Consider the following 22,993-nt stretch of genomic DNA (forward strand, 5'->3'; position numbering starts at 1 on the left):
CATTAGGCGTCATATATGTCTGTGGTATTTCCACTACTGTACTACCGTTAATTAATGACACATGTCCTGTTTGTTGTGTATTTCTAACCTCCAGAATAGGATAAAAAAAGCCTGAAGCACGCTTTTGCATCACTTCATTACCTAGTTCTTTAAACATATTGGGTGAATAACCCCTCACTAAAAACATACTAGAAATATTATGGTTAAGAATTGGGAAATTATTAGAAGAGAAAATGATCTTAGAATGATTTTAGGGAACAAGCCCAATTTTGCATATAAAAAGGGTCTTAATTTTAAGAGTATTTTTGAAAGAACCCAACCTTCGAAGAAAATCGGATGCATGGTTAGGTGTGGGGCTTGTGCATTTTGCAGACACGTACTGGAAAAAAGTGAAGTTACCGTCAACAATCAGCATATCAGGATTTATGGGAGGCCAATTTGTAATTTTTCTAAGGTGGTTTGTTGTGCTATTTGCTTGGTTTGTCCATGTTTTTATGTGGGCAAAACCGAGCGTAAACTAAAACACAGAATGGCCGAACACTTTACTGACATTCCTTCCAATAAAGACATGAATGCATTAGCAAAACACATCTCACAAAATCAGAAACATACATTTTACTTCATCTTATTGCAAATACTGAGGATACGTGAAAGGAAAGGGGCAAGGTCCTTGTATTTGGAAAAAGCAAAGTTTATGTGGCAAGTCCACCTAAATGCTCGGTTTTGGCCTAGATTGAATGGGGCCAAATCTATTAAATGTCTGTTAAAACTCAAGGCCCTTCAAAGATAAAAGATAAAAAGCCATAATATATGTAACAGTGTGTTTTTCATTTATATATCTATTTTACTATTTTGAGATTTGGGGCTTTAACATTCTGTTTTTCTCATTGATAAAGGTGTGTAACTTTTAAGAGGTATGGTTGGTTTACGGAGAGGGTGTGTCACAATTTCATGCATCTAATTGGATAAATGTAACTTAAATATTGGATAGATTTTAGGATGTTTTATCTGATGAAGTTCCTAGTAATATATTGTTGGGATGAAAGCACTTATCCGTATTTGATGTGAATTTTGTGGAGTCTGTACTTTTGAGTTATTGCTGGATTAAACAACTATGTTTTATTGAAGACACCTTGGTTATTGTGCTGTTGGTCTATCAGTTTGGGTTTGCATTTGTGTTTCAGTACTTAAAACTACCTTTATAAATAAAGTTTCTTGGGGAGATCGGTTCCTCACCCAAAGAATGTTTTATCTATACATTAAGCTTTTCTTGAATGTTACAATACATTGGTCTTGCTCTGATGATTGGGGTGTGTACACATAGTTTCTACTAGAGCAAGTAGTATTGCCTTCAGTGAGCAGGGTTGAAAATCTATCCTCTAAACTTTGTGGGTTGCACGGTTAGGTTGTGTATGGTTACCCAGATGGCCTGCCTATTAGGATCCTACAAATCTACAACACTTACCCTGGGGACCAGCAGATGAACAGTGCAGGACCTGAGCCATGAATGGTTCTTATGAGATATATCTGTATATGATAGTACATCTATATTGCCTTCTGCAGAGCATAGCTATCATGCCATAAACTTTGTACTGTGATGATTGGAGGTAGATAAACAGTGTGGGTCTTGGAAGATGCTATTTTTGTGCATGTATCCAGCTACAAATGACAATAACCACATGAACTGTAATGTACATCTTAGTGGAGCTTACAATGTACTGGGCATTTTTAATTCAATATAGAAAGTGACTTGTTGGTACTGCCCCTTCTCTAGATGGTGTTTTAGATTTCACAAGGGGGCATTATACTTGTGCATATGGGTGTGTTCTGTGATTCAAGCTAATGCTTTGCTCAAAAAAACATGCTAGAAATCGGTTGATAGTATGTATCTTTCTGATGGCCACGAGTACAACTACTGATCAGAGGAATGGAAAGTAAGAGAACCAGCCACAGACTTAAGGAACATAGGAAGATGAGGGCACACTGTATGGTGTCTGCATATAAACAGTACTAGTAGTTGGAAATAACAGGACAAGGGTGCATAGCACACGGCAGGTGACAGAAGCCCTATACACAGTATAGGAAATTGTATACCTTCATATATGAAACATTCCTGTTGTTCTTACTACAATCAAGTTTAGTGGTGGGGAGGGACTGTGTGACTGCATGTACATTGTTACGTACTACAGACTGATGTACATTAAGCCCATTACTTGTACATTAATATTCTGCTGGAGACTGCTCATTCTCCAATCAGGGTACTGATGTACATTAAGCCCATTACTTGTACATTAATACTCTTCTGGAGAATGCTCATTCTCCAATCAGGGTACTGATGTACATTAAGCCCATTACTTGTACATTAATACTCTGCTGGAGGATGCTCATTCTCCACTCAGGGTACTGATGTACATTAAGTCCATTACTTGTACATTAATACTCTGCTGGAGGATGCTCATTCTCCAATCAGAGTACTGATGTACATTAAGCCCATTACTTGTACATTAATACTCTGCTGGAGAACGCTCATTCTCCAATCAGGGTACTGATGTACATTAAGCCCATTACTTGTACATTAATACTCTGCTGCATACTGCTCATTCTCCAATCAGGGTACTGATGTTCATTAAGCCCATTACTTGTACATTAATACTCTGCTGGAGAATGCTCATTCTCCAATCAGGGTACTGATGTACATTAAGCCCATTACTTGTACATTAATACTCTGCTGGAGAATGCTCATTCTCCAATAAGGGTACTGATGTACATTAAGCCCATTGTCTAAGACCGAATTATGGACCAAAAAAAACTTCTGCACTTCTGTTGCTCTATCAAGATAGCACCAACCAGTTAGAAAATACATTAAGAAACTTCAAAAAAATCTCATCTAAGGAAATCTGATATTTATCCACAATGAGGTAGTTTTATAAAAACTAAGAATAGTGGTTCTGAAAGAAAGTAGGGGACAAAAATCACAAAACAAAAAAATGCAATTGAAAAATAAACATAAAAATAATAAAAAATACATTTTATATTATGTTCTGTAGTAAAATATGCAAAATATCTTATACTGTATGGTAAGGAGTGCGTTTTGTGACTTATGGCTTTCCTAATCCTCATAAAACGTGTTCCCTACTCTTTCAGCACAAAGTGCTTTATATGTCAAACATCCATGTGTGTGTGTGTATAAGTGCGTGTATGCATGTGTGTGTGTGTGTGTGTATGTGTGTGTGTGTGTGTGTGTGTGTGTGTATGCATGCTTGTATGTGTTTTTGCATTTATGTCTGTAAGGGTGTTTGTGCATGTATCTATGTGTGTATATGTGTATGTGCACATGTGTGCGAATGGGTGTGTGTATACCTGCAGACGTTAGAGGATTGGCTGTTGTACAGTTTCCTACATCTGTGGATTTCCAGGTGCTATATTTCTGCTGCCATAGAATATGAAGACTTCTGTCCTGTTAGTGTAATTGCTGGAATACCACTTCAGCTATCTCTGAATTATGTTATTGCTGTTATTTATGCTGAGTCAATCATTATTAGTAAAATGCCCTTTGTGCACTGTCTGCCTGTGTGATGTGCAGTAACAGATCACTTCTGCAGCTCTCTGCCTCTGTTGACTGTGAAAATCCTGTACAAGCTTTTCATGCTCTCTTTGCATGTACTGCTCCTTTGAAGTGCGTAGCATACAGAGGAACACTGCCTGTAATTTGTTTAATGGAGGGCACCAGCTTTCATCTGCAGTGTCTACGTTTCTCCGGACAGCTATGTCATATTCACAGGTGAATCAGATAACATCAAGGTATAATCTACCAGGCCAACAGCAAGGAAGCAACATGTGGCATGCATATCGTACAGTTGTAGCAATCCATTGCCCAGTTCACTGTCAAAGTGCAGAACAGGACATGCAAAGGCTGACTTCAGTATTGTGCACTCATTAGAAATACATCTGCCTTATTCGAATGATTTCCCACAGGATGTGTTAAGAATTAAAGTGCTTGTGACCCGGTAGCTTTTCCTGCAGTGATCTAAAATGATATCTGTCACAATCTACTTTATATCTCATTGGTACCCACTGTCCCTGACTATGACAACAGATAATAGATTGAAGATGAGAAGAAAAGGTACCGAACCTCTGAAGTACCTACTTCATCAGGGGCTACCATTTCAAAGTTGCATCATACTGACGTAGCTATTTCTAAGGTATTAGTCATAAGTGACCTACAGATGCATACCCAGACATTTGATGGTAAAAGAACTCTGATATAGAATAGGTGGTGTAAAGTAATTGAAACTAACATAGCCAATTTTAATTACAATGTATCTTGTGCATTGATGCTTACATTTTCAAAGGAGGACTCCGTAATTATTTTGGAAGTATGGATGCATTTCCCAACAGCATATGACTATCAGTTCTAATTACATATTGGAAGAGTTTTACTGTTTACAGTTTTTAAAGTCCCTAACCTATGATTTTTATTTTCACTACTTGACTAAGTATTGTGATAATGTATATTTTCTGCTCATAAAACAGCACAATGTTTATGTTTTTTCAGCAAAATGTTTGACATTGAGCTTTGCCCATTACCCTTTTCAATGGAGGAAATGTTCGGATTTACAAGTTGCCGATTTACAGGCTATCCTGCCTCTGTACAAGAGCAAGCCTTACTCTGGCTTCATGTGAGTCATTTTTTTCACTTGTTAACAAAATGATTGCAATCAAATTTTCAGTTTTATATTATAGATAATTGTGATGTTTTAGAAAGTGGGATAATGCTCTGGGTAAATAAGAATTCCCATTTTTGCTGCTAACTGTAACCATCAAATCAAACTATTAGTACCTTATGTGAAATGTGTAGGGCATCTCTTTTGTCCACCATGTATGTATCTATATGCACCTATAGCTATCATATTTCTATATATTTATATGTATTCTTATATTTACATGCATTCACACACACACACACACACACACACACACACACACACACACACACACACACACACACTTATATGAGTGCATTTTCTTTAGTTAAACATTCAAATAATGAAGTAGCAAATTTGGCTGAGTATTTTGATGACTGACTTTTGTCTTTTACACAGTTGGGCTCATTGACCTTTTGTGGTGGTTGTGCGATCATGGGCTTAGTATTATAAGTAAGGGGGCATTGTGCAAATCCCCTGCAATGGGGGTGGGGGTAAAAGCCCTCCACGTTAACACATTTTGTTGTAATTTTACATTTGGATGTCTGAGTCGGTTTTGAGGATCATGATTGCTGGGCTGTTGTGCTTGCAGTAGCGGATCCAGGAATCTGCAAAAGGAGGGGGTGCAGTTTGGGTAGTTAGCTATCATGGAGTGAGGTAGAAAGTGGGAGCCTGGATTTGGGGTGTGTGGAAAGATCATCTTAAGATGTTCTGACATCATGTCTGAAAAGATAGCCGTATTGCAAACATTAGGTCACTTGTGCTGCATCTTGATCTGAATCCGAACTGCTCATCTCTCGTCTTTTAACTACTCTGCACATTTATCAGTCACCTTCTCTAGAACTTGCATGCAATGTGACAGGAGTTTGGTACCTCTCTACTGCTTACAGTTGTGAATATCCCCTTTGTTCTTGAACACTGACACTGGTATACTTATTCTCCAGTCCTCTTGAATATGCCTTTCTCTCCACACTGCTATAAGTAGCCTCAGGAGGCATTTCTGCCCTAACTCACCACACATCTTCATCTTATCTGCTGTGTCTTCATCTGAGTCTGATGCTTTCCCCTGACTTCATTTTTCTTAGTGCTGATTTTACTTTTTCTAGGGTGGGCTCCTCCTCTTCTCTCATTGTAAGCTGTGTTTGGAACAGTACAGCTTCTGTGGGGTTTTCTTCGTTCAAAAGCTACTTGAAGTACTTGAAGTACTCCTTCCATCTGCCTTTGATGTCCCATGAACTGGTTAGCAAACTTGTTGCTGGCATCTCTTATGAAGGGGGTCTTCTTTATCTTTCTCTCTCTTTGCCTTGAAACCCGATATAATTTTTTTGTGCCATCTACTGAGTCGTTCCAGAAGTTGGCAGAGTGCCTCTGATGCCCTGTTCTTTGCTATTGCAACTCCTTTCTTAGCCTCTTTGTTAGCGAACCAGTATCCCTTTATAGCCTGGACCATCTTTTCTGTCTCCCACTGTTTCCTAAATTCCTTCTTTGTTTTGATGACTTTCTGGACTTCTGCATTCCACCACCAACTTTCCTTATGTACCTTATCTCCACACCTGCCAAGGCTGCATGCATGTTCTATAGTCCTCACAAATACGGTTTTGAGGTGCTGTCAACTTATATTTAATTGTCTGTAGCAGTTTAGTGCTGATGTCTGCAACTGTGGAGTTAGTACATGTAAGTAAGGGGGATGTGAGGGCTGAAGACCCCTCACACTAGAAGCTCCCAACATATAAAAATGCCTTGGTTGTAGTTACTTGTGTGGAAAACTGAAAAGTATGGTTTGTTTTGTCAGAATAGTATATTTTAAGTAGAGTAAGCACTTTCAGCTCTCAACTCCCAAGAACTTAATATAATCTAACCCTGAGATCACTAAATAGTGGGGAAAAGACGAATTTCCTTAATCCCACGATATACTGATTTCATACTACCACACTGCAGTAGCATTACTTCAGTTATTGATGAAACAGGAAAGAATATAGAAATATTATAGTACTTGTTCAAATGGGTGTCCGCTGTGGTGCAGCGGTTAGCGTTGCCACCTCACAGCAAGAGATTCTCTTGTTCGATCCTCGGCTGGAGTGCCTTCTGTGTGTGTATGTATATATATATATATATATATATATATATATATATATATATATATATATAAAATATGTGTGTGTGTGTGTGTGTGTATGTCTATAATCCGCATATACACTCCTGTTAATTAAATCTTTGTGTTTAGCTGCAATGGCTACCCTGCCTCTCAAACTGCTTCATGTTACTGCAATTTCAACTACCTATATTGTCAGAATACTAGGGAACAGCAATGAGTGTGCCATATCTTTGGAAGAAGGCCATAGTTCTTTTTTTAATGTGTTAACTGGGAAACCCACTAGAGTTTGATATCTTTCTTCTGGTTATTTTATTTCCTCATATTCTCAGAGTATCCAAAATGCGGCTATCATATCCAAAGGCTAGAAGATGAAGCTCATTCACAGCTTGTTGTCTTAATCCTCTGCACCAGACTCATCTTATTACATAACTGTGAACTTCAAAAGAATATAGAAAATAGTCATTCCCCATATACTATGAAATACAGAACAGGGCCACTACTAAGTATACGGGTTTTATAGTGCGGTCACTGGGTGAATTAACACTCACCTAAACAGTAGTGATTACCTGTGCTTTTTTCTTCTCAATTTATCAAACGATTTTGCTTCTGTGAATCATTCCTTGCTGTTAGTAAGCTAACGGCTTGTATTATCTTCAGTCTTAACATCTGCTGTATAGTTTTATACCTATCTTGGAAGATTGCTACACACGAAAAATAGATAGGTGCAGGTTTCGTTGCCACTGATATCCCCACTAGTGCATCCTACGGGACATCCTGAGATTACTGTTTTTTACTCTGTCAATAATAAGTGGTTCCACTGCAGGACAGCAGGGATATTTCATAATTGATTCTTCAGTTTTGTTCTGATGTAAGCTACATTTAAAGTTAGCTGTTATTTAAGCCAGAATGATTACTAGAAGGGGCTAAATGTCATGATTTAAACAATTATTTTTTCAAAAGATGGGTTTATACTAAGGGCAGTTTAGGAGGTAGAAATTATTCTACAGGTCATTTTTACATCATGACGGGTAGACATATTTGAGATGAGGGGGTGACTGCATTGATGGTAGTATGCCCAGTGTGACATTACTTGTGACAACAGGTTAGGTATTGAATGTGTTTACATGAGGTAAGGTGGAAGGATTAAACAATAAAGAAACATCTCCTACACTGATGATACAGATAGGTATAACTGTGTATTTTTCTAACCAGATTTGGTATATAAAAGTACAAATGTGAAATCTACTTGCACTGCTGGTGTGAGTGACAAGTGTACAGGGACATATCACTGTTGGTTTAGAAATATATTTAAAAGGTATCCTGTATCTAGAAAACTGTATACAGCCAAGATACATAGTTTGCTGTGTTCTGTGTGGTGTTATAATATACTGCAAATGGACAGAAACTGGTTCCATTAATATCCATGAATGCACTGTGAATATTTTGTGTTAGTAAAATGTAATGCCTAAAAAAAGCCAGGAAGGAAACCATAATACTATACATGGGTAATTAAGGAATTTTGGAAGTAGCTTGTAGCATTCATGATTTTAGTGGACTAGACAATAAAGAAAGAGTGTTAAAATTCATAGAATCTGATGGATTATCAGGATCAGAAGCAAAAAAAAAAAAAAAAAAATAGAAAATTAAGCTATTCTGATAAATTTAAAAAATTAACTCATAATTTCTGTCTTAGCGAGTGGGTTGATCCAAGTGGACCATTTTCAGCAATGACTCAGGCCAAGGGCAATAAGGCATTAAATACAGAAAATGAGATAATTATGCTGGTTCAGTTGAAGGAATTATTAAAAGTTTTGTGCAACATAACATACTTATAAAAAGTTATAAACAGGGAGTGCATTCATGAAGAATTAATATGTTGAATACTATACCCAGTGTAGAGTCAACATAAGCTTCATTAACTAGTGCTGTTTGGTTGTGCAATGAATATGAACATATTATTTTGTCATTAGACTACCTGGATGCATTGCTAATGTATTTACACTAGCTGTACTTATTAGACTATATACTGAGATTTCAGTGGAGAAGAGCTGAGGAAGTACAATATAAACCCCTGCATATAAAATATTGTACTGCTTGAGTCAGGAGTCCCCTCTTCGTTACTTAGGATTGTATAATGTATTGTTTGTTGCCCTGGGCCACTCACTCTAATCCCTTGTATATATGGATATAATGCTCTTTGCCCAATGCCATCCACATATGAATATGATGTTCATTGTGCAGGAGTACCCCCTTTCCATCTCTAATATAGTGCATCAAGCTGCTTATTGTCCTGCAGAGGCATATCTTGGGTAAGGTGAAAGGGTAGCTGCCATGGGTGCAAGATGTCAGAGTGGTGCAATCAGTAGATACTGAAGAATGGTTTTGCAACACTGGAATTTAGTTTCTGAATGCTCGTTTCAGATTTGCAGTCAAGGCTAACGTACTATGGCTTCATTACTTCATATGTGGTCACAATCAGGGGCCTGTCAGGGGCCAGGATCAGACAGATCACATATGATCTCATGTCATTAAACCGCATGTACCAGTGTGACTCAGTCATAGTCCATGTGAGGGCAAACGTAGCTCCCTGCACAATATGCAGATAGGCATGATGGAGCTCACAGACTATGTATCTCAAGCTGGTATGAGCCTAGCACTGAGAGACACTCTTCCATTTCCAAGACTGATGCCACAATATATACAGAAGATAACTGGATTTAACAATTGGCTTTGTTTTTGTTGTCATTCAAAGGAGGTACAGTATTTGTTAACCTGAGGAATATGGTAGAGAGACCACTCTGCTTTGCCAGGACTGATTTACACCTGCCTTCTTTAGGCTTTCGTATGTTGGCTAAAACCTTATCTTATTACATAGAGCCTTTTTAGGCAATGCCAATCTGATAAAAGAGCCTTTTTAGGCAATGCCAATCTGATAAACTTTCTGACAAAGCAAAACCAACATAAGCACATCTAAAGTGTTACTGATCAATGCTAGGAATTTAAACAAGAAACTTCACAGGTTATCCTCACCCTAGAAAATGCAGATGTTTTTGCAGTTAATGGGACTTGACTTAAAGCCAAGGGGAGCACTCTAGCAGTGTGGGGATACAATGCCTTTCACACATTTAGACCACCTGCTGCACAGGAAGGGATGAGAGGTGGCGGTATCTCAATTTCCATCAAAAACATGCACACTTCAAGGCTGGTTAACCAGTACAATGTGCTTGAGCTTTTCCATATCCAAATCATCATAGGTAAAGTCTCATAACATATCCTTGTAAGCTATACAACCCCTCCATGAGCCAGGAAATCCATATCACTGGAGACATTCCCCATTCAACATGGTACCATATTCAGGGATGACTTTAATTAGCCCATTATAGACAGTGAATCATACATCACTCCAATATGTATGGCCAGAGATTCCTGGACTTTGTAAACACAAACCTAGAATCCAAGATAACTCTGAAACTTTTAGAAATTATTTTAAGGCAGACCTCCTACTATTAAGTAACACCTTGGCAAAATATGAAGTCACTCAAACCCTGACAACTCAATTGCCTGTGCAGAATTGTTCATGGAAACCCTGTATAATCATATCTACAGCTGCACAGAAGCAGCTGGTCCCACCAGTAACAAGCTCAGGACTAATTCCAAAAACAAACCAGCATGTTGTAATTCAAATATCAGTACATTGGACAACAAAGGGAAGAAACTCATGGCAAGGTAACACCTTCCTCATCATGTGTAATGTGTGATTAATATGTACGAGGGGAAGTACTTCTTGGGTAGTACAGTGACACAGCATGTAGCAGTGCCATATCATAGCAAGACATATTTTTGGCCAGAGTGTCTTCATTATGAAGTCTACATGTCATCCCTGCATCCTTCTATTTTTTTTCTTGCTGCCCCATTTTCCTTTCAGCTTCCAAAGATGTGCAGCAAATAAAGTGACATTCTCTAAATTACCTGAAGGTGTGTGCTTAGGTTGTGAGAGTGTATCTTCTGTGATAGACCAACATTCTGTCAAGAATGGGTTTCAGTGTCTTATGCCATAGCCTACTGGAATAGGCTATGGTGTTTCCATTATTATACAGAATAAAGTATTACTGGAAAAAGGATGGATGGATGGATGGATGGATGGATGGATGGATGGATGGATGGATGGATGGATAGCTTTCTAGGTTAGTATCTTAAAGGTGGAAAGGTAAAAAGGTCTGGTTAGGCTAGACTGGATTTAATATTGTCATACTTCTCTACATTCAAATAGTCATATGTAAAATGTAAACTGAAATGAAATTGTCAGGAAACTGTTTCATGATCTACTAAAACTAGTCTTTGAAAGAACTACTGCCTTAAATGGGAGTAATACAGGAGAAAAAATATGGAAAAGCTAAATTTTATGCGTGAAAGATTGTGTGTGTGTGAGACAGTGATATGCTCATGCATATGCAAATGCCTAGATATCTGTGCATGGGTATGAGTGCAAATGTTTATTACTAACAGAGGACAGCGACAGTTACTGAAAATGGGCATTAAGGCACGGTACTTGCTTTTCTGGCAACATGCATGCTTAAGTACTGCTTCAGCTTAGGTAGCAGCTAATGAAGTTTCCAGCATGAATTGGCCGAAGACTAAATTACTTTATTTATTTTACATTTGATGACCGGGTTCGTCTGACTGAGCTGAAGAGCCCTTTTTCAGCGGAGGCCCAGGGAGAAAAGCTCCAACATATTATACAATTTTCATTATAAATTAGCATTAAACAGCAATGTTACAGGATTATTACAAGGCATTAAGTAGCAATACAATGTTATACAGTGTCAATAATCAGGAATATAGTAAAGCTTTTTCAAGATGTATAAAAAGAAATAATATGTCATTAAGATGAATATAGTTTTTGGGGTAAGTGGTTACAAAAACCCAGTTTTATCATAATGTAGTTGCATGAAGGCAAGACAATTAATATAGAATGTTTCTCTGAGACGATTAGCTTAATAGATTTTAGAAGACAGTAGAAAGAGTAGTCAAGGAAGATTAGAGAGAGCTAGTGAGAAGAGTGAGTTAAGGGCAGAAAGTAGATTAAGGTATGGGAAGTAGGGGATGATTAAGGAGGGAGAGTGCAGTGGCAGGACCAGTGACTTTTAAAGTGCTCTTTGGTGGCTGTCTTAAATTGTTTAGGATGTGTAAGGGTCCTGATTTCTAGTGGGAGCCTATTCCAGGCAATAGTGGGGTGATAGCTGTACATCCAAATTTAGACTTGGGTTTGTAGATTTGTAGCAGGTCTGGGTTAGAGCTTCGGAGAGGTCTGGAGGGAGAATAATGGGAGATGAGAGGGGCAGTGCTGTGCAGTAGGAAGGCTGGTATATGATAGAATGGATGATCTGGAGCTGAGAGAGAAGCAGCTGGTGGGGTAATTCAAGCCAGTTTAGGTGTTTTAGAGAGAAACAGGGATGGGATTTGTAGGTTTGTTCAGCAAATGTAGCTACCTTGTTTGTAGGTAGATTCGAGTTTGGTCAGAAGTGTTGAGTTAAGATTTGTGAGAATTTGAGAGTTGTACATTAGACTGGGTAGAAGGTAGGTAAGAGATAGAGTAACCTTGGCTTCAGAGGTAAGGAATTTCTTGTTACGGTAAAGGAGCCCTAGTTTTGAATGAGTCTTTTTGATATATTTATTAACATGCAAGTCAAATTTAAGATGATCATCGATGGTTACGCCTAAGAGCTTAGTGCTGGATTCTACCTGAGTGGGAGTGTTATTAAGGAACTGTATGGAGAAGGAGGGTTTAATATTGTTGAAGTTTTGTTTTTTAGGGTTAAGGATGAGCTGGTTGTTGGAGAGCCATGTTTTGACTAAGTTAAAAGATGCTTGAGTAGCTGAGAAGAGCTTAGAGGGAGAGTTGGCTATGGTGATGACTGTAGAGTCATCTGTGTATTGCACTTAAGATGACTGAGGACAGGAGATATAGAGCTATTTAGTAATGATATTAAAAAGTAAAGACCCTAGGATAGACCCTTGAGGTGCACCCATTTTTACAGGGAGAATGCAGAGTGCCATCTCACTGATTGAAATCTATCAGTGAGGTAGCTGGAGAACCATGCAACAGTATCAGAGGAGAAGTTGAGGTTATGCAGTTTGTGCAGCAGAAGAGAGTGTGAGACAGCTTTTGAGAGGTCCAAGAATAGGCAAGAAATAAATTTATGATCATCCACGGCTATAGAGACAGTGTTCAGGAAGGATAATAGAGCTGTAGTGGTGCTATGTTTGGGTCTGAAGTCGTGTTGAGTGGGTGTAAGTAGATTTTCCTGTATTAAGTACTGCATAACTTATTTCTGAGTACATTTTTCTAGTACTTTAGAGACAGGGGTGAGGATATGTTAGGATTATGTAATACAGTATTTTCCCATTTATAGGTCACACACTTCTCAATGGAATTTCAAATCCTAACTGACTACAAAGCCATCTGGTTTGGAATATTTGTCCAGTTACATGGGGAGATAATTTGAGATGAATACAATAGGCAAGGGCAATGGAAGGCAACAGACAAGTCAAGCTTCTAACTGACTGTTTAAAAACAGTACATTTTGAAAAAAAAAACAGAAACTAGAACAATCTGGCTAGTGCTTTGAAGAGAAAATATACTGCTTCACCAAGTAAATGTTTTACAAAATCAGGGGAACTAAGTAGCTTGGCTGTTGACTGTAATATTCACAGAGCTTGGCAGATTTTGTCAGGACAGCATCATTTGCAGATATGGGTAGTTTGTGATAAAGCTGTGAATAGTCATAAAGGTTTGACTGCATTCCCTGTATTTCCATGAAATTCAATGAGCAGAAACATCAGCGGACAGAAGAAATTTGTTGAAACATGAGCTTATTTAAACACCTTAAAAACCTTAAAAAACATGTTTTTCAGAGGTACAAGCTCCTTCCTCCCCATCTCCCATATTTGGGGCCTCACCTTGCCATTCTGCTTACTTATATTTACAGAATACACAATGTCATAGCTGCCGAAAACTATGAAAAGAAAATACATACACATATTGAATCATTAAAAGTAGGCAGACAGAAACTCCTCTGACAGTGATTGTCAGTGTGAAATACCAGTCAAAATGTTCAACAGGTGTGAAGTAAAAATCACAAAATAAAATCTCATCCAGTTAACCCCTGATAAAATGTAGGGTATTATGTTTGGCTGCACAAACCCCACAGGTCAAACTTCTAAAATTATGGATGGTCTTGAAGTGATTTATCAGCACGTTCCCACTTTCTATCCTTTTCTTTATGGCCTTCCAGCATCCTCTCTAAAGACAAAAATGGCAGTTGGTATATAGCACTGCCTGACCTCTGTCACCTGTCTCCTCTGTTTTTCACAGAGTTATTTATTTTAAAACAATATGTCAGGGCCCGCTAGTGTAAGTATTATCTTCTCTGACTGAAGAATTCCTCAGAATCCTCTTTTTTATAGTCTATTAGCTGGGAAAACACTCCAGCTTATATTGTCCAGCACATTGTTGATAATTCTATGCTTATCTAGTGTTATAACTAGCAATAAGTTGCTACTGGCTTCTCAGTCTTTCTTAGCCTGACTGCTTGTTGTGGCTTCTGATAACTTAATAATTACCTAAACCGGTGTGGTGGATCGCTCTGTGTGAAAAGATCCAGACCTCAACGTTCAAGACCTTGTGGTAGATTCCTCTGCATGAACAAAGAACCAGATCTCAAAGCTCATGAATTTGTGGTGGATCGCTCTGAGTGAACAAAGAAAAGATTTGGATTGCAAAGTTCAAGAACCTGTCAGTTCTGTTGGCTAATTCAAACATTATGTACAGCACTAAGAACTGCACTACTGTGTCCATAATGTAACTTTTTATTATGGGTCTTGTATGCATTATGCATCTAAAATGATTGGTAGAGGTGAACTTTGATATGCTGTTTAAATCTCTCTGTTTTTAAATTCTGATGGAGTAGAAAAAGATTATGCTGATGCAAACATGATTGTCAAACCCTAAATCTGCAAATCCTAATGAATTACAGATCTGTTTAATGTTTGTTATGTATCCTTGTCTTCATGTAGGTGTTATCAGAGCTGGATATAGTGGTTCCTCTGCAGCTTTTGATTGGTATGTTTTCTGATGGAGTTAATTCAATCAAAGAGTTAGCAAATCAGAAGAAAACAAGAGCAAACGAGGTGTCAGGAAATCTCTCTGCACGAAGGGTATGTATTTTACTCAATATTACTGAATTTTAAACAAATATCATAATTGAGCTGAAGGTGGCATGACTATTACTGCTAAGAGAGACCTAAAATATTAACAATTGAAGCTCATTCAGAGTAGTAGCTGTTATCCAGTTATCCTTCAGGTTGCAGCATCATTTTCAATGTTGTATATTTAACCGTCACATAGTTTTTACATTTTTATAGATGAGCTTAGGCATGGAGAAGTCAAGTAATCACAATGTATTATGGTCAGCGTGAATACCATAATGGGGTATAGAAAGCACTGAATTGCAAACTTTTATTCACTTTCAGTACATATTAGCTCAGAACATCCTGATTTTATCTTCACTTCAGCAAGTGCTATAGTATAATTTACTGGTTTATGCTAATAGGAAGCCAAATAACATAGAATATTTTCTGCCTTTATACAAATTGTATACCATTATAGATACTGTAATTAATATACATTTATTAAACAATTCATATAGTCTAACATACCCATATTGAACATGTATATTTAATACTGATTTCTGCAACTGCAGGTCTGAAATCCTGATTATGTAACATTTTGCATATTTTTCAGTTTTCATTTGCATAGGCTCATATGTATATACTAGGGTAACGACCACTAGGGCCCTTATAAGCATAGCTGTGCAACCCAAATGTGACCCACAAATTTGATTTATACAGGTACTGATTTGCTGACTGCCCCTGGCATTCAGAGACATAGAAGCCAGACCAGGGGTGAATGTCTGGTTACCAATCCATTGGTCTAAGTTACGCTTAAAAAAGGATATGGGGGAATTCTGCTCACATGGATGAGGAACCTATTCCAGAGAATGGGAGCTCTCTGAGAAACAATCTGTCTCTCTAACATGTGATATTTATATCAAAGAAAAATATAGTTATTTTAATCTAGTAGTTCTGATGCTGTTTGTTTTGTGGATGTGCAAAAGTTTCATCAAAACAGGTTCAGGGATGCCCTGTATGCCAGGCAAAGATCATCTTTCAGAAGTCTGTATGATACCGAGTAAATAAAAAGGGCTTAGAGGCAATTAGCTTTAGACATTGTGCTTACTCCCTGTATTCTTTTTGTAAGAAACCTTTGTGGATATTTCAGTCTGGTCAAGTAAATACTGAAGGGGGCATTATGCTCTATGATGTGTCTGATAAAGGAGGAGTACAGTGGTGTGATGACCTCTCTTGATCTAGATGCCATGCCCTTGCTTATAAGCTGAGCAAAATAAAAGGATTTTCTTACTACCTTGGACACATGCTGGTCAAAGGCTGGGTTAGTATCCACATGAGTTTCCAGATCCCTGACTAGTGAGTCAACTTTTAAGGGTGTTTTATTAATGATGTAGTTACCTGAGGTGGTAGATTTCCCAAAAGACACTATAATGCATTTCTTGGTATTGAGTTTTAAGCCATGGCTTGGTGCCAAATGTTTTTCTGCATTAGACCTTCCAGAAAGGTGTTCTCATCTTGGGGGGATTCAATGACTGCTCTTAGTTTGCAGTTATCTGCGAACTTGGTCAGCCAAAGGCCTTTAACATTGGCTTTGACATTCTGAGAAGTAGATGCAAAAGAGGAGTTGGCCCAGCACGGAGCCCTGGGAGACTCCAATGGTGACCTGGCCTCCTTGTGGGGGTGGCCTCACCAGTTCTAACCTCCTGGGTCCTATCAGTGAGATAGCTAGCTATCCAGAATGTTATAAAGGGGTTTATACCTAGTTCCATAAGTTTGTTGACAATGCCCGAGTGGGGTATTGTATCAAATGCTTTAACCAGATCTAGGTAGGCGGTGTGTACTGTTTTCCCTCATCCATTGCCTTAGTGACCTTTTCAAAATTAGCACTTGGCATAATGGTTAAGGTCTTCACCTCCAAAGCACAAGGTACAAGTTCGATCCTGACTTCCAGCCAATGCCTATTTGGAGTTTGCCTGTTCTCTCTGTGCCTCTGCGGGGTTACTCCCACCTTCACAAAACATGTTGAGTGTTTCCATCTCAAACTCACCAAAGAATGGAGCTGTGGACATCAGCACATACTCTACATGGTGCCTATAGGGAGAAAAGCTGTATAAACCAACTGCTTTGGGCATCTAATGTGGTGCGCCTCATCCTCATGATAGAAGAACTAAGTAGCTAACCACTCAATGTTGTAAAATATGACTCTTGGTGATTCAATCATGTTGACTAATGTCACCAAATGGACATGGGTATTTGCCAGTGATAAGTGAGTTGAGAACCTGGCCTACTCTGACCTATGCCAGGGACCCATGCTAACAATGGGAGGGGTGTGTGTGTCTCTATTGGCCAGTGTGTGCCTTCCATAAAGCTCAGCAGCTGTGGATCAATAAGCTACTGTCCAGTCTGTGTCTAGGTGCCCAGCTTGGGTTACCTGGGATAGCTCTGTTGAGCAAAAGCTAGACGTAAACCCAATCAACCTGCCAAACATGAACTAAGAATTGCTACACTCAGTGTTAGTTCACTAACAGTAGGCAGCTTGGAAGTGGATGACATGATTTTAAGGAGGATACTGGACATCCTATGTATTCAGGAGATAGGATGGAAGGGCACTGCATACCTCTCAACTGTCCAGATTTTTGCAGAATGTCCAGATTTTTGGCTCATATTTTTGTTATGTTCCTCATAAAATTTGTGGTTTTATGGCAAATCATTGGGATGATCTGAGGACTGAAGCCACAAAATAATGCCATACATTTGAGTTTTAGACTTCAAATCCTTCAGAAAATGTATGTTAAAACAAACCCTGTTACCCTAGCAACTTTATAAGTTTATAAGAGCAGTATTTAAAATGTGGCCCTATTTTTGGGCCATTGTCCCCCCTTTTTGTCAGGCTTTGTCCAGAGTTCTTGCACTAAGAGGTTGAGAGGTATGATGGCCAGATGGCTTGGGATGCAGAGCCCACTACTGAGGAGGAGAAGGGGGGACAGTCTATAATGGTGTGGGAACTGTGGTGAGGGAGAGCCTTTAGAAGGCAGCAAGGGATGTCATCAGAATTATTGACAGATTATGGCAATCAGACTCCAGCCCAATGATAGGGCAGTATTCATAATCTCAGCCTATGCGTCACAGCAGGGCTGTGATAATAAGGAAAAGACTGCATTCAGACAGCAGTTGGAGGACAACAAGAACTGGTGTTGATAATGGGTGACATTTGGAAGGTATGCATGGAAGTGCCATGGGAGGGCCATGCCACTTGTGATGTTCCCACTGACACATACCCCATGTTATGTTCCCACTGACACATACCCCATGTTATGTTCCCACTGACACATACCCCATGTGATGTTCCCACTGACACATACCCCATGTGATGTTCCCACTGACACATACCCCATGTGATGTTCCCACTGACACATACCCCATGTTATGTTCCCACTGACACATACCCCATGTGATGTTCCCACTGACACCTACCCCATGTTATGTTCCCACTGACACATACCCCATGTGATGTTCCCACTGACACATACCCCATGTTATGTTCCCACTGACACATACCCCATGTCATGTTCCCACTGACACATACCCCATGTTATGTTCCCACTGACACCTACCCCATGTGATGTTCCCACTGACACCTACCCCATGTTATGTTCCCACTGACACATACCCCATGTGATGTTCCCACTGACACCTACCCCATGTGATGTTCCCACTGACACATACCCCATATGATGTTCCCACTGACACATACCCCATGTTATGTTCCCACTGACACATACCCCATGTGATGTTCCCACTGACACATACCCCATGTTATGTTCCCACTGACACATACCCCATGTTATGTATCCTAGTGTTGCCTCATCCGTCATGGCTGTGAATTACAGTGCTGAGCTACATTACCAGACAGCATCGCTTTCTTCACTATTTGTAACCCTAAATCCACAACGTAATTATGTAAAGTCCTGTTTTCTACATTTTTTTTTGTCTGCAAGTGATATCACACTTGATTTATATATATTTTGCTTATAAAGGCCCTATAGTGTAATAGGCACAACCTACACTAACTGGCAGTAGCCATACATGCCACAGTTTTAGTGAAGCATGTTATCATATGTTCATGTACATACCCTATGTGAACCTGAAGTCCCATGGCACTGCACTACAGACATTTGGTAGTGCCCCAGTGCAGCACTATGTTGCACATTGTGTGATACCCAAACATGAATCCCTGCCCATGGGGACACCATTATACATCTTGAGTAAATAAGAGTGACTTGTCATGGCTTCCCAGGAGCAATAAACTGCAGGGCCCCAGCATGGTGTGCCAAGGAGAGCAAGATATTCTTTGCTGAGTTCCACCTGGGGCAACATGATAGCCCCTTGTGGAAGGTTAATGCCTGCCATGAGCTGGCCAGTATAGTATGTAATGCCAGTGACATAAATACATCTATTTAAAAGTGCTGACATCAATATTGTGACCTGTAATGGTGCAGCCCTGACCTGCTTCACAAATGGGAGGTTAGGAAGAAAGAACGAGACATGCAATATTTACTGTTCTTATTCTGTTACCTTGCTTACCCATGTACTGAAGTGGGGATACTTTGTTTCTCAGCAGCTGAGGAAAGAAAGGTCAACTTGACAAGATGCCACAGGAGATGGGCATCAGTCTCCCAGCAGTGAGCTACATAAGTCATGAGTATCACTGCACTGTGAATCCACATTTGTATGTGCAGCATGTGTGTATATTAATGTACATTTTCTTCTTTTCCTTCAGCAGGCATAGCTTGCCTTGGCCTATGCCAGCTGATACCTTTAATGCTGGATTAGTGTTGTTGGCAGGTCTGTCTCTTAGCATCTTGGAAGGTGGACAGAAGTTCCATGTGGAAGATAACAAGGAGGGGTCACTGGTAGAATTTGTGGACACTTCACAGAAGGGTGGCATAGACTTGTTTTCTGACAGTGGTCTTGGGGTCTGTCATCATCTCCTAGCATCAGTTGCAGAGGTTAAAGTCGAATGAGGTGTGCCAACAACTGGATGCCTGCTTTGGTATCCTGGAGTGTCTTGGCATGGCTTGTTGAATTACTCCTTGATGACTGTGTTACCAGCAGTACAGCTTGCCGAAGACATTAGACGCGGAGGTGACTGATGGACAGCTGTTGCCCCTGGTCCAACCTGTATTAAGCCCAATGCTCTTGTTCTGTCCCTGTCTGGGTGACTTCCTTCTTATTGTGCCATTTCCTATACCTTGTTCATTGTCCAACCCTCCCTCATCAAATTTGTCAATTCTCTGTTTGTCTGTGCCCATCCACTGTCATCTTCAACTTTTGTGTACATAGCACGTCTGTCTGTGACTGCATTTTATGTTTGCTTGCCTCTACTTCCTTCTTATCTCCCATTAGCCTTTCCACAACAATTCCTTGCTAGCTTCCCCACCTACTTTTCTTCTTTATATATTGACAATTTGTGTTTCTATCACAGACAAATGTCCTCACTGTATATGCTGTTACATCTTATGACTCCCCCCCCCCCTGTGTACTTTGCTCTGCTGCTTGCCACTCTGTTCTTTCCTTTCCATTTATATAATGAATTGTGTTGGCATTTTGCTGTGCAGGCCCACCCTACGTTAGCTGCATGACTGAGAGTAGCAGCTATGTAATACTTTATTGCAAGTGTGAGCATGAATGAGCTTTGTTGCATTAGTCTGCCTTGGCAGTGACATCAGTCAGGTGTCATTGTGCAGGGCCTGCCTAATCGTGCTGTTGTTCCCTGTAATGCTGTGGCTTGTACTGTCCTAGATCCAAAAGATATATCTATCTATCTATCTATCTATCTATATGTATATATATATATATATATATATATATATATCTATATTTATATATATATATATACATAATTAGATGTGGGACATATCTCACTACAGGCTATATTCCATTTAGTGTGTTTTCTAGTCTTTTTGAGAATTAATTTAATTTCAGTGTGCTGGGTAGTTGGGGAAGACAATAACATCTTCTCATTTTTCTGTCAAGAAAATTCATACCCCTGTATCACTAAATAAAACATATTTTGGTGTTACTCTAAAAGGTTTTTACCACTGTCTGTACAATTGTTGTGACTTTTGCCTCCTGGTCTCTCCTTACTCATATATGCTAACCGTAATCCTAATCTTGCCTCTACCTTTAACCCTAGCCCAGCCCATTACCATGCCAAAAACCATTTCCCTAAGAGTATCACTAATCATGATAAGTAAAGACACACAGACACACACACACACACACACACACACACACACACACACACACACACACGCACACACGCACACACGCGCACACACACACACACACACACACACACACACACACACACACACACACACACACACACACACACACGCCACAACCACAGGAGTCATTGACTCAATTTTCAAGGTCTCCTGATTTCTCAAATATCAGCATTCTACTCAACTCATTCAGTCATGAGCAGCAAGAGACGGATTAATGCCCATCCTTTCTGAGGTCTTCTAAGCCTTGAAACTGACTTCCTGAGAGAGTTTCTTCAAAATCTTTACTGCATAAGATTTTGAATATCAGATAAATGATGTAGGTTACTTCCTCTTTTGGCTTTTCCCGGTTAGGAGTTGCCACAGAGGAACAATGGTCTGTAGAATGATAGGCAGTGGAGTTTTATGGTGTTGAGTTGCCAGCTTGGTGCCCAACCTTCCACAGAAGGCACACACATGTACACTCTCACATCTACGGCCAATTCAGACTGTTAAATCCACCTACAGCATGTCTTTGGGATGTGGGAGGAAACCTACACGCCCACAGGGAGGACATGCAGACTCCACACAGAAGGCACTCCAACCAAGATTCGAACCAGAGAACTCTTGCTGTGAGGCGGCAACACTAACCACTGTGCCACGGCAGCCACCCTATGTAGGTTACAATAATGTAAAATATGAAAGCTCTTCTCTAAACATTGTGTTACTCACTGGTGTTAGTATCGAAGGTCCCCCTATAGAGACTGATTTTATATCGCAGATTATCGAAGGTCCCCCTATAGATACTGATTTTATATCGCAGATTTATGAAAGAAAATGGTATTTTATTTGCCAGAAAATCACTAGTGCTATATTCATACAAATAGTTATAACTCTGCAAGTGTGGAAGACGAATTCAACATATCAGTGTCAAATTGTTTGAGAGCTTCCCAATGATGTATGACAAGAGAAGGTAGCATATTGCTGTTTTCTGATATTGCAGTCTATTCTAATTATGCATATAATATTTTCACAATATTTGAAAACAATAAAATCATGTATGTTAGATGGGAAGTATCAGTGGCAACACTGTGTACCTTAATGTTTTGTATAAGGTGGCGCAATTCATTCAAGTGCATATCACACAGCTTTTACGAAGTTAATGAAATTACGAAAATATACCAGTTATGAAAATTTAGTTAAAACAAAATCATTTATATCTCATAAAGTCTTCAAACTACCCACACTGTTTTAATATAATTTTTATAAAAAAAAACACTGCTTGTATAAACCACCCCAACATGATACTATCACACTCCGTTTTTGCATCATTAATGTAAGTGTGTATTTTTATGGATTTTTTTTTACAGGGAATGGAGACACTTGTCCAACATGGGGAAATGTGCCTTTTTCCCCACTGTAGTGTGATCCTGGAGTTGATATATTTAGTTGGGGGGTATGGAAGGTGCAGCCCCCAACCGGGATGGGTTTGACATACTGCTGTGTGTTTTTTGGTTCAATATTGGCCAAGTGTTTATATACCCTGTAAAAAAATTCAGTAATGTACAGTTTCGGTTTTGTTAAAGTTTGGTGTTGTTGTCTCAGTGAATTGAAATTCAGGTAAATGTAAATTCAGTCTATGGAAGTAGACCCATATATATATATATATATATATATATATATATATATATATATATATGTGTATATATATATATATATATATATATATATATATATAT

The 22,993-nt window shown here is 39.1% G+C and overlaps 1 protein-coding gene across 1 annotated transcript in view; it reads left to right on the forward strand.

Moving 5' to 3' along the window:
• The window catches only part of UNC79 (unc-79 homolog, NALCN channel complex subunit), a 1,772,232-nt gene that overhangs the window by 510,849 nt on the left and 1,238,390 nt on the right, over positions 1 to 22,993 (forward strand). Inside the window, exons 15-16 of the mRNA XM_044074575.1 lie at positions 4,556 to 4,679; positions 14,875 to 15,015. Of these exons, the coding sequence (XP_043930510.1) occupies positions 4,556 to 4,679; positions 14,875 to 15,015 (265 nt within the window). The remainder of the gene's footprint in view (positions 1 to 4,555; positions 4,680 to 14,874; positions 15,016 to 22,993) is intronic.

This window comes from Protopterus annectens, chromosome 6.part0, assembly GCF_019279795.1.
Source record: "Protopterus annectens isolate FY-2018-M chromosome 6.part0, PAN1.0, whole genome shotgun sequence".
Classification (NCBI taxonomy): domain Eukaryota; kingdom Metazoa; phylum Chordata; order Ceratodontiformes; family Protopteridae; genus Protopterus; species Protopterus annectens.